Genomic DNA, 12,301 nt, shown 5'->3' on the forward strand with positions numbered 1-12,301 from the left:
TTTCGCTCTCACCACTACAGTAGGTAAGTATAGCAGTCACCGTGCTTGTCTCAGAAGTCAGAGCTGTGCTTTAGCCATACTAAGGCCATGTTCGGTAATCACCCGCTCCCGGAATTTGCGGAGCGGGAAAACTGCAACTCCGGTGTTTTGAACCGCAGCTTCGGGAGCGGAGTGGTACCGAACAGCGCCTAACTGGGCGCAGATCTTGTTCCAGAAAAGACCGTCTGCACAAGCACAACTCCAGACAGACCGAATATCTCGACGGCTAAATGAACAATCCACCGCTCTCGTCAGAAAAATCGAGCTCTTATTCGCAAATTTTTTTTTTAAAAAAAAATCCAGCTCTTCTGGATGTAAATATCGCAAACATAAAATTGCACGGGAACTGCAGGGACTGTAATAATAACGGTGAGTCAATTTCCAGCCCCCTTTGCACCGTAAACGGATTCATTCAGACAAGGACGCATATATAAAAGGAAAATTCGAAAGGTTTACAGCAGGGGGGTCAAGCTGCCCATCTGAACATTTCATTAACGGCGGCAACACAGTAGGAGTAGTGTCAGCACTCAGCGCACGAGCTCAAAGATTCGGGCATTCAACATTCTCCTTCAAGTAAATTCAGCAATGCATGTTACGTACCTGGCTAATCCATATGTAGATGCTGAAGTTGCTCATGAGGCTCAGTAACTGGCTTTGCTGCGGCCCGAAAGACCATCAAGGCCAAAGAAACGCACAAAATTTCAGGGCATGTCCTCGGGACTCTGTTTTAGCTGAGGAACCAGCCGGCAATTCAAAACCAAGCTGCTGGCACCTTCATTCCCCCAGTAACTCACTCGCACCTTCGAAAACAAGTGATCTGCATCCACCCCTGTTTAGTCTCCTCCTTATCTTCACACGAGATCGAGCTGCCTGCAGGATACTGTCACCAAATCAGTGCCCAAATCAAATGCTCAACTTCACCTGGGCATATGGCAATCCCCAGATCTTCTTCTTCCCAAAAGGGCCATCATCACAACATAGATTGTATGTTGCCTGCAGCCTGCACAACTCCGGGCAGAGCGGATATCTTGATCACACGCCAATGGGATATCCATGTTGCTTAGCATTTCGGTGGTGGCCTATGCCTTCTTCTTTGTCAACCCAGCCCATGAGGTGGCTGCTTCAGTGTGAGTTCAGTCAGACAAGTCACAAGTTACCAGTAGTCTCTGCAGGAGCAGGAGCCGTCCTGGAACCTGTGGAACCGGTTGGCGTCCCTGACCACCATCGCCCGCCCCACCACCCGCGACAGCCCCTTGAAGAACTCGTGGCAGTCGCCGCACACCCGCAGGTTCTTGTACACCCTGATCACCTCCCTCCTCCCCCCCTCCTCCTCCTCCTCCCCGTCGCCACGGTGGCGCTCACCGCGGTGCAGCAGCCACAGCCCCACGGCCAGCCGCTCGCTGTGCGCCCGCAGGCCCTCGGCGCGCGACTCCTCGTCCACGTCGTGCAGCGCCGCCGCGTGCGCCGACGACCCAGCACTGTACCCGAGCCGCTCCCTCATCCTGCTCTCCACGCCGCGGAGCACGCGGCGGATGTCGGCGGCGCGCGGGTGGGTGGTGTCGCCGCCGCCGTAGAAGAAGTGTGTTTCCTTGCCGACCTCCACCCAGCTGCACCCGCCCTGCTTCCGCAGGCCCCGGCGCCGCATGGCGTCGCGCACCTGCTGGTGCTCCCGCCACTCGCCGGCCTCAGCGAAGATGTTCGACAGCATCACGTAGTTGGCCGGGTTGTCGCCGTCCATGGCCAGGAGGGCCTCGCCCGCCTCCCTGGCTGTGGTGACGTCCTTGTGCACCCTGCAGGCGCCGAGCAGCGTCTGCCATACGCCAACGGTGGGTGCCATCGGCATCGTCGCAACGAGGTCCCTGGCCTCCGCGAGCTCCCCAGCGCGGCCGAGGAGGTCGACCATGCACGCGTAGTGCTCTGCTCTCGGCCTCAGCCGTTTGTCCTGCCGGATCACTGAGAAGTACCGGCGGCACTCGTCGACAAGGCCGGAGTGGCTGCACGCCGACAGGAGGGCCAGGTAGCTAACCTCGTCAGGCTCAACGCCTTCCGTTTGCATTTTCTCGAACATGTCAATGGCCTCTCGACCATGGCCATGCTTCCCGAGGCCGTTGATCATCGCTGTCCATGACACGACGTTCCTCATCGGCGTCTCCCAGAACTGCCGCTCCGCCTCGTCAGTCAGCCCGCACTTGTGGTACATGTCGACGATGGAGTTGGATACTGACACGTCCATCCCTGTTGGATTCTTCACCGTGTAGCAGTGCATTTGCCTCCCTTGCTCCACGAGGGTGAAGTCTGCAAACACACCGATAACGCTGGAGAGGACATGGCCATCAGCACGGACGCCGGAGCTCCAGAACCGCCGGAACAGATCCAATGCTTCCTTCACCTGCCCTTCTTGTGCATGCCCGATGATCACCGTTGTCCACTGGATGGCATTCTTCCTTTCCAACCGATCAAACACCTGCATCGCCAGCGGGAGGCATCGGCATTTTACATAAACATCAAGCAGCGCGCCGGTGAGGATGACATTGGACGCCGTGGAGACTCCTCTTGTTGCTATGGCCGCATGAACCTGCGCGCCCTCGCGAGCCGCCCCTAGGCCACTGCAGGCTTTCAGCAAGCTGGCGAAGGTGAACTCGTCGGGCTGACAACCCTCGTCTCCTCGCCGCTGCATCTCCCAGAAGACGAGCAGGGAGTCCCTGCCTTGCCCGGCGTGCGCGTAGCCGGAGATCATGGCGTTCCAGGTGACGAGGTCCCGGAACGCAGCAGCGCCATCAAACACCCGCCGCGCGTCGCCGATCCTCCCGCCCTTGGAGTACACGAGCACCAGCGAGTTGGCGACGACGCCGTGCCCCTCGAACCCCATCCTGACGCAGGCCCCGTGGACACGAACACCGGCGCCCGTGTCTCCGACGACGCCGCACGCCTTGAGGGTTGCCGAGAGGGTGAACTCGTTCGGCGGGGCCTCCGAGAGCCGCCGCATCTCCCCGAAGAGCCGGAGGCACTCCCCGGCGCGCCCCTGCTGCAGGAAGCCCACCATGAGCGCCGTCCACGACACCACGTTCCTCTCGGGCATTCCGTCGAACACCTGGCGGGACATGTCGAGGCGGCCGCACTTGGCGTACATGTCGATGAGGTTGTTGCCCAGCATGGTGTCCGACCCGAAGCCGAGCCTTATGAGGGTGCTGTGGAGCTGCGCGCCGCCGCGTAGGTCTGGGCTCCTCGCGCTCGCCCGGAGGAGGTCCGCGAGCATCCTCCGCCGCTCCATTGGGTTCGCCCTGGAGAGTTGGAAGGGAGATGGCGCCGCCGGACTATGAGAGATCGCGGCGAGGTCAGCATGTGGAGGGGCGCCGGCCGCGCTCGTCGCCGGTCGCGGGCGCGCACGGTGCGCGCTGGGAGTGGCGTCGGATGGGGAAAGAGAAGAGGAGAGGGACAAGTGTGGTATTTTTGTTTTCTCTGTAATTCCTTTCAAGGTTCAGTACAAATCTGCCTCAAAATCATCCATTTATCATATGGAAATTTTGAACTGGGTGGCATGCTTTTTATTTTCAAACTAGTTGGTGCTGGCTACGATTTGATTCTCCCTCCGTTCACAAAATATTACATGTTCTAACTTTTTATAAATTTTTATGAATCGGACGTACGTAGACACGTTTTACGGTATTTGTTCACTCATTTCAGACCGTATTAGAGGTCCACATTGAAATATCCAAAACATTTTATATTTGTGAATGGAGGGGGTATTGCTCTTCTTATTCTATGAAAAAAAAGTCAGGAAAGATCAAAACTAGCAGTGAATTCTCCTGACAGGGTTAATCCGCAAGAATGATCCTCCTCACAGAAGGAAGTTGCTTCTTCTGTCAGGCCATCTCAACAGGCAACTGCTTGCAAACCAGAACCATGCAAAATGCTACAGTTTTCTTACATTATATTCACATTCACATTTTCCATATACAGTAAGTAAAGTACAGTAAACTAATCAACCAGTCCTAAGCTTCAGATATTGAGCAGTCCTACAGGCTACAGTTAAACGGCATGACATCGTACATGGACAATTCTGTAAAGTGTAAACCATTCAGATCTATATTGCCATATCTGAAGCCAACACAAACAAGCAAACAGATCCTATGCTTCAGATTACACTGCAGCCAGCACCAAAATCCACTTCAGTTTCAGTGTGGCATCTACGGCCTGAGAAAGCCGTGGTTGATGAATTCTTGCAACGACAGCCGCTTCACTGCAAACAAAACAGCCGTCCAAACGTCAGCTATGTATAACCATCCGGAGTTTCAGCATTTTGGTTGGCGGAAGAGGCGGCATGACCAGCATCGAAGACAGACCTGGATTCGTGCACAGTAGTCTGGTGCATATGTCAATGGAGTCTGGATGCAGGCTGGGCACAACGAGTTGCGAGAACGGAAGGGAGCTACTGGTTCTGTTTATGCATTGAAGCATCTGAAGAAAGTAAAAAATGTGAGCCAAGGAGGAATGTTGTGAAATCTACGGATCTCATAGGATGATTGAACACAATTGGCGAGAGAAAGGGCAGCACCTGCACGTTGCTTCTACCATGGAATGGTGGGTAGCCGTTCAAGAGCTCAAAGAGGATCGCACCGATACTCCACAAGTCTACCTGCGCACAGGAGATGTTCAGATTTGTGCCATTCGTTGTGGCAAAAAAATGTTGGGCATGTGAGCATATACGGCATACCTTGTCATCGTACTTCTGAAATAGCATGACTTCAGGGGCCATGTACAAGCGGGTGCCGCAGGCTGTCTCTGCGTACTCCCCAGGATGAAGAACCCTAGTAAAGAGCAATAAATGTGACTGTATTTTTGTTTGTCCAGAAACTTGATTGCCTAACTAACGAGCCTTACTTATCACGCTGAACACACTCCACCATGTTTAGCATCATTACATATTTTGGGTTTCTGCTACTCTGATGTGGTTCAGTAGCTAACAGATGTTGAAAGAACGTCCAACGATTGATTTCAAAGTTGACCAAAAGAACAGCAGCGGCTGCTACGATGAATGGCATATTTTTTCCTGCAACTACTCATACATGATAAAATGGGTACTTGTCAATACAAGAACTGCCATTTCAGAACATACCTGGACAGGCCGAAATCGGATATCTTGAGTATCGCATCGCTGCCAGGACAAGAGAGCAGGATGTTCTGCAACAATTCATTCAACAGCTCTATCAATTCAAAATTGACAGTTTGAACCTAGTTGGAAAACATCAAACAAGGGATTCCAGTCCCTGGACCTCAGGCTTCAAGTCCCGGTGGACGACGTGGTGCCGGCGGAGCACTTGCAAACCAGCTCCTGCCAGCCACAAGGGGGCAAGCTCCAGTTTTCACACATCACATCGAATCGAAATCGACGGTGGAAACAAAATTTCCCCGAACAATTGGGGAACACAGTAGATGATAGGATGAATTACCGATCTGTCTCATGAAATTCCTGGCGACGCCCTCATCCACCCTGCCGCCGGTGCGCTGGATGTAGGTCGCCAGGTCTCCCCCCTCGCAGAGCTCCATGACGAGGTAGATGCAGCCCGTGGTCTGTCCGAGGGACGACGGAGCGTAATAAGCCACTCGATTGGTACAAGAAGACGAGAAGGGGGGCTTGGGGTTGGTCGTACCCGGACGACGTCGAGGAGGCGGATGATGTTGGGGTGGCTGACGGCGGCGAGGAAGCGGAGCTCGCAGTCGAGGCTGTCGCGGAGGCGGCCGGGGAGGCCGGCCAGCCGCACCTGCTTCACGGCCGCGGGGGCGCCCGTCGACAGCCGCACCGCGCGCCACACCGACGTGGCCGGGGGCCGCCCGCCCAGGCGCTCCCGCAGCTCGTAGCCGCCCACCACCGTCGGCGCCGCCTCCGTGCTCCTCCCGGCCATCGAGAACGGACTGGAAGCCCGTACCAACCGAGACAGAAAAAAATAATCTTGGAATGAAAATAGCAATTCTGATTCGGCCGAGAGCCCAGGATGAGAAAGCTCAAACTATTAGCAAAAGCCCATCTTCTTCTTCTCCTGCGCCTACCGAACTGTTCTATGAGAGTTTTCTCAATCCCCTCAAAAAACAAATGATAGTTTTCTCAAAGGAAAAAAAACTATTCTATGAGAGCAACTAAACTGAAAATTGAGGTTATCCTGGCAGGGTCATTTTTCATGTCCTGGGTGCACACAAGTGGTGTGTCTAGCCGCCGTCACATGTAACATGTTGGGTGCTACCTCTGAATTTCATATTTTATTTTTCTGTACAAGTTTTCGAGTTTTACATGTTTTTTTTGGGGGGTTTACAGTTTTCGTTCGTTTTTCTTAGGTTTTGCAGAGGAAAATTCGTGGATCTTTTTTGCATGGAAAAATATATTGTGCTTCACGAAAAGCACATATTTGCTTCTCGTGGAGACATAAATTTGTTTCCGCGAGATGAAAAAAAATGTGCTTTCGGATTTGCTTCTCATGTCGGCACATGTTTGCTTCTCTGAGAAACACAAATTTTCTTCTCATGGAGGGGACGCAGAATTTATGCCCTCGAGCTCAAATGAGCTCGGGTGAAAAGTAAATTAAAAAAATCAAAACAAATTTTAAAAATCCAAATTTTTTTTGGGAGAAACATTAACAAAAGTTTTAAGTGCTTGCAAAAGTTCGTCATGAAATCATATTCCTAGAAGGCATGGCAAAAAACAAACGTACTCTGAAAATACTACTTTCAAAAGCATTTTGAAGCACTGAATTTGTTTTTTCTACCACGCCTTACATGAATGTGATTACATCGAATTTTTGCAAGAACTTAGAACTTCTGTCAATGTTTCCCCAAAAAAATTAGAAGTTTTTTTTACTGTTCATCGAGCTCATTTGAGCTCGGGAGCAGAAACACACTTTCGTCATGGAGGCATATATTTGCTTACACAAACTTCTCAAAACAAAAGTGCTTTCATGAGAGGCTCAGATTTGCTTCTTGTGGAGGCACATATTCCTTTCACATCACATTGAAACGGAAAAAAAACGTGCTTCCACGAGAAGCAAATCTCTCGTGGAGGCACAAATTTGCTTCTGCCAGAAGCACATCTATTCTTCTCTAAAAAAAGAAAAGAAAGTGAAAAAAATGCTTCCAGCTCCTTTTTTCATTCATTTTTTTCTCCTTTCCCGTAAATAAAAGTTCATCGAAATCTATTAACATGGGATAGTTTTGAAAATATCGAGCAAGAAATCAAACAATGAAAACCGTTCGGGATTTGGTCGCACGGTTCAAGAGATAAAATATTTTGAATAAATGAATCTATGAAAAAGAACTCCATGTTACCACAAGTGGCGCACATGTAGTGTGCCACTTGTCAACTCCTAAAAAGGTGGGAGTGACCTTTGCAAGAGGTAAACCTAGTGATTTGTTGTTCTCTATATAATGTGAAGCCCTAAAAAATGTTCTCTGCGTACACAAAAAACTATAAAATTGCCACGCTTTATTTACATAATTGTCCTATTCCAGACAAGTCAAACCAAATGAACAGTAACCAAACGACCAAAAAGGGCGCACATGATTTTTCAGAAAAATAGGAGCTTTATTAGCCAGCCTATGCATTTTAACCGCTCATCTCGCAACATATGGTGTGACGCTCTCACAGCTCTCAGCCACCCACTTTCGCCAGTGCCGTGAAGTAGTGGGAGAGAGCGTACCATTTATTTTCATATTTTTGAGGGAATTCATTTTTTCATGGAATGAAAATAGCAAATATGCCAATTGGGCCAAGAGGTGCGTATACTCCCTACAACTCAAGATAAGTTTTGCTAAAAAAACCAAGATAAGTATCGTGGTTTTAGTTCAAATTTGAGCTAAAACCATGACACATGGAGTATCTGAAAGGTGTGTCAAAAACTCTGCCAACTGACCCTAGCCCAACCTTATACTGGATTTTTCTTACATATGCCTCTCGTCATTGAATTGTTATCTTCCCTACTATTGAAGGGGATTTGCCATCGTCGTGATGGTTCGACCTCCTACATGTTTCTTTTTCTTTCTATTTGTTTGAGGGTAAAAAATAGGTGATGGAAAACCTACAGGTTTCTTTTTTCTTTCCATTTGTTTGAGGGTAGAAAAGTGAAGTCTTCTATTGAGAGAAAAAAAATGAAGGTTGAGAGCAAAGCAATACTACTCACTATCCTCTAGTTTTTTTTAGGGAACACTATCCTCTAGTGGAGCCGATGGATGTGATCTGATTTTGTGGATCGGGCCGATGTGTGTTTAAGAAAGAATATAAGCGAAGACATTCTACGGGGTGGCCCAAACCTGGCCTAACAGTTGTGCTTCGTGGACCGGTCCAAAAGCACACGTGCTTGACATGCCACGTGTCTGGCTCGACACTAGGATAAATGGGATGTGCCAGGTTGTGACACGCCTGGGCCGCTAGGTGAGGCCTACGTGTCAGCACGACACACAGTTAGGTAACCTGGCCGGCCCAGGCACACCACCAATTCTTTGTAATTTATATTTTTCTTTTGTAACTTTCTTACCCTTTTATATAATTTAAAGTGTGACTCTGTACTTTTTTTTCCTTCCGAGGATGGAAGTTTTTTAATGAGGCAATAACTAATAAAAATCAAGATTTATCCCATATAACACTTTACATTCTTTTTTATTTTTTGTATGTCTTTTTCTAAAAAAAATGCAGAGTTTTTTTTTGAGTAATATAAAATGCAGAATTTACTAAAAATATCAAAGTAATTGGGCCGAAAAAAGGCCAATAAAATATAAACATGCTACGCCCTAATGTGCCGTGCCTGGGCCTTGAAGTGAGGTACAGGTGAACTGCCATGGCTGATGGCGGCGGCGGCGAAGTACAGCGATCTCAACGACCCCTTCCCTCCTCCCATAAGAACTGCGACGGCGGATGGCGGCGGGGAAGACGTCGTGGAGGGGAGCCCTCCGCCGTTCAAAATGCGCAAGCTGGGCGCTCCGGGTATGAGTTCAATTGTCGCTGAGGATCAGAGTGAGGCCATGGCTGCCAGGGACGCCAAGATCGGCGAGCGCATGGATTCGGATGAGGCCATTGAGTCGATGGCTACCAGAGGCGGGCATGTGGATTCAGAGATGACCCAATTCAAGTATGGCGATGTTGCGGCGGATGATGAGCTTCACAAGGACAAGATGAACGGAGGCAAATCAAATCAGCAGATCAAGAACCCAGGGGAGGGGGAGGGGGAGGTCGAAATGGACCTGGGGAAATCAAACTCCATCATCTCCGAGCAGGAGATCAAGGAGCTCTGTACGCAGATGGAAGAGATGGTCGCTTTTCTGAATTACAGGATCATACCATCAGCCCCACTTATCTGCAGCAGCAGCAGCAGCAGCAGCAAGGAGACGCCAAAAGATGAAGAAGACAAGGCGCCGCAGTCCTCGGGGATCGACGGCATCTTACAGCGGCTAGCTGATGTGCGGCGCGACATGTCCAAGCTCAAATCGGAACTGGCCCCTTTCTGGCACGAATACCCATATGAGAAGAAGTCGGAGCTGACTCCGGAGGAGGAGAGGGAGAAGAGGATCAAGTCCTGGCACGAGTATCAGAAGCTGGACAACAAGGAGAAGGCCAGCAAGGAGATGGAGTCCGACGTGAGCGACTTCGAGGGCTACTGTCAAGGCATGACATCCTTAGTTGAACACTTCAGATTCACAAGTAAGATTCTGTTGCTTCCTTGTAGCAAGTACCGATTAAATTCATGGTTTAGTAGGATCAATGTATACTAACTTAATATTTGTTGACAACATTGTGCTTGCAGCCCTAGTGAGCCCCATGCACTTTACAAACTACACGCCCAGACAGATCCCACCCGATCTTACTTCCAACAAGATCACCTTGCAGATCTTCTCCTTCAAAATTGCCAACATCGATTTGGACCTGCAATGGCCACTCCTGGAATGGCCACTCAAAGTGTACGGCCTCATCGCTGCACGAGACAGTGTGGATCGCAGACGCAATTTTCTCTTCTTGCGGGAAAGGGAGAATTTCCAAGAGATCACCCAAGAAGTAAGCGCCTGCAGTATTCTGTTAAATTTCCCTTTTTATCTCCTCCTTGTTTCATGCGTCTTACTTTGTCGATCCATTGGTTTGTTGCAACTAATTAAGCATGTGTAATGATGATGCCTGCAGAAACCCTTCTTGTGCTTGACTGGCCCATCTCGTGCAATTTTGGCTGAGGACCATGTTAGCCTTGAAGTCCAACTAAAACTTAAGGGCCCCTCGGAGTCTGAGGACACAGTGTTGATCACTAAGAGATGCCAGCACCGTCACTATCATGCCGATGATGATTTATATATTCTTACCTTGGAGAACCGTCTTTGCACAACAGAGTTAAGCCTGCAGCAACTATACCGTGAATCAGTCCAAGCAACTTTCTTGCGTGTCGGTGGCTTTGTTAAAGGCAGTACAACCCCTTTCATTCATGGAGGCCGAGTTGCTTGCTCCTCACCACCTCGAGGTCAAGGCACTGCCCCGCCCACCCAAGTTGTGTTGCTTGATTCTAATTATTGTGATGGTGGGAAGATGCCAATAGGCGAAGAAGATGGTTACCTTGATCTGTCAAGGCATGTTGTTTCTGTTGAATTACGAACAGTGGGTGACGATCCTGAAGAATTGGAAGAAACCTTGAATGTTTTCATAGAAGCCTACTCAGACTCTCCTCCTAATGTTTCTGCGAAAGCTGATTTCATGGTCAAGCCTCAGTATTGCGGCATAAGTGAACATGAATGTGTCCTTCACGGCTCTACGGTGAAGATTACCATTGCTTGGTCACCTATTCTTCGAACCAACAAGGTTATTCTGTGAGAGGGATAGATGTTCGATGGTGCTCAGGCGTGAATGTTATGAAGCATGATACCCACCACCCTGTTATATCCATCTATTTCTCTGTTTTGCCAGTAGTTGTTTGTCTGTTCATGTATTCGATCAGTTATGTACGATGTGGACCTATTGTTGTATCGATTTGCTACGTAAGATTTCGACCATGTGCGTGTCGACTCTGTTTTATAAGTCGTCTCTAGATGTGTTTCTACTTCTATTACTGCTATAACGTGCAAGTTAAGCAATTAGGAATCCGTATATGAGCTCTTTTTCGACAGAGCTGCAACAAGTCAAACCATCAATTACCATGAAAATTATTCTGTTCCATTACATCTCATTCATGTGATGTTTTCTTGCTTTTCCCTTCCAGATTCTTCAGAAATCAGAAATGTCGATGCAGATCAAAGGGAAGAAGACAAGGTGGTTACCACAAATTGCATATCTGAGAGCTCTCATTCTCCACTTTTAGTTACTTAATGCTTGGAAGCCATTGGATTTTTATAAATGAAGTTGAGCTTTTAGGAATCCGTATATGAGCTCTGTTTAGAGAGAGCAGCAACAAAGGTTAGAGCCGTGGTGTTGGATAGTACTGAGCCAACAAATGATGGTGTGCTAGGGCCAGTTTCCCTTATCTGATTTTATTTATAATCTGAATAAATAGGTAAGGACAATACATTTAATGTCAAGATATGATTTCAAACTCTAGTGTGTATTTGCACATTACCCAACCCTCTATCGATCTGATAAGGTATCCTATGCAGAGCTGAATGAGACTGGGAGGCAGCAAGCTGTTGCGGGATTGTATCGCTCACTTATATTATCTCAAGACATCTAGAGTAGCATTTTTTACGTGGAACTTGTTTGACTTTAATGCCAAGGTTGCTCATTGGCTGTCTAAAGAAGCCAAACCAGCTGCCATATACTCATCCGATTTGAAGCGGGCAGCAGACACTGCGAGAAGAATAGCAAAAATCTGCAATTCACCCAATGTTTGTTCATTCACCTTGACTCTTTCTGTTATTCAAACATTTCAGCCATACACCACGTTGCTTCCATGTAATTTGTGCTAGGAAATTTGTTTGATATATATTAATGAGCAAATGAGCAAGCAATTTGCATTACAGGTTGTGTTTGATCCTGCACTTAGAGAAAGGCACATAGGAGATGTGCAGGACCTGGTGCTTCAAGATGCTGCGAAAGAAAGGCCAGAGGCATACAAAGCTTTTATGTCCCATAAGAGAAATCAACAAATTCTTGTAAGCATTCATATTTTTCTACTTTTGAAAAAATGTTATCAGTTTATTTTTCTACTTATTTTGGGACAGAGGGAGTACTAAATTTGCGACACTTATTTTGGACGGAGCGAGTAATAACCAAAATGGAACATGTGATAATGGCATTTTCATCTCATGTTCTTAC

At 48.4% G+C, this 12,301-nt stretch overlaps 3 protein-coding genes across 3 annotated transcripts; 1 reads left to right on the plus strand and 2 right to left on the minus strand.

Moving 5' to 3' along the window:
- Positions 1-490: 490 nt before the first annotated feature.
- Positions 491-3,445, minus strand: LOC119366519 (putative pentatricopeptide repeat-containing protein At3g15130). The gene has a single exon (XM_037632264.1). It carries the CDS (start codon positions 3,308-3,310, stop codon positions 1,193-1,195), a length of 2,118 nt encoding a protein of 705 aa, XP_037488161.1. The 5' UTR covers positions 3,311-3,445; the 3' UTR covers positions 491-1,192.
- Positions 3,446-3,943: 498 nt separating this feature from the next.
- LOC119366520 (serine/threonine-protein kinase ATG1t-like) lies at positions 3,944-6,031 on the minus strand. Its single transcript, XM_037632265.1, has 8 exons — positions 5,691-6,031; positions 5,490-5,610; positions 5,313-5,371; positions 5,156-5,220; positions 4,754-4,847; positions 4,595-4,675; positions 4,383-4,497; positions 3,944-4,279 (listed from the first exon to the last, which is right to left on the minus strand). The coding sequence occupies exons 1-8, from the start codon at positions 5,940-5,942 to the stop codon at positions 4,227-4,229; spliced, it is 840 nt and encodes a 279-aa protein (XP_037488162.1). The 5' UTR covers positions 5,943-6,031; the 3' UTR covers positions 3,944-4,226.
- A 2,834-nt stretch (positions 6,032-8,865) lies between these two features.
- Positions 8,866-11,000, plus strand: LOC119361532. The gene is made up of 3 exons (XM_037626696.1): positions 8,866-9,718; positions 9,822-10,069; positions 10,193-11,000. The coding sequence occupies exons 1-3, from the start codon at positions 8,866-8,868 to the stop codon at positions 10,865-10,867; spliced, it is 1,776 nt and encodes a 591-aa protein (XP_037482593.1). The 3' UTR covers positions 10,868-11,000.
- Positions 11,001-12,301: the final 1,301 nt, after the last annotated feature.

The sequence above is a fragment of the Triticum dicoccoides genome, chromosome 2B (genome assembly GCF_002162155.2).
Source record: "Triticum dicoccoides isolate Atlit2015 ecotype Zavitan chromosome 2B, WEW_v2.0, whole genome shotgun sequence".
Taxonomy (NCBI): Eukaryota; Viridiplantae; Streptophyta; class Magnoliopsida; order Poales; family Poaceae; genus Triticum; species Triticum dicoccoides.

Bases quoted from the DNA above. Each gene is read 5' to 3' on its own strand.
- LOC119361532 (XM_037626696.1), top strand. From the start codon at position 8,866: ATGGCGGCGGCGGCGAAGTACAGCGATCTCAACGACCCCTTCCCTCCT. The intron at 9,719-9,821 runs GTAAGATTCTGT...TTGTGCTTGCAG, and splicing joins TGAACACTTCAGATTCACAA to CCCTAGTGAGCCCCATGCAC. The intron at 10,070-10,192 runs GTAAGCGCCTGC...TGATGCCTGCAG, and splicing joins TCCAAGAGATCACCCAAGAA to AAACCCTTCTTGTGCTTGAC.
- LOC119366520 (XM_037632265.1), bottom strand. From the start codon at position 5,942: ATGGCCGGGAGGAGCACGGAGGCGGCGCCGACGGTGGTGGGCGGCTAC. The intron at 4,848-5,155 runs GTATGTTCTGAA...GCTCTTTACTAG, and splicing joins TCCGATTTCGGCCTGTCCAG to GGTTCTTCATCCTGGGGAGT. The intron at 4,498-4,594 runs GTGCTGCCCTTT...TACTTTCTTCAG, and splicing joins ATGGTAGAAGCAACGTGCAG to ATGCTTCAATGCATAAACAG.
- LOC119366519 (XM_037632264.1), bottom strand. From the start codon at position 3,310: ATGGAGCGGCGGAGGATGCTCGCGGACCTCCTCCGGGCGAGCGCGAGG.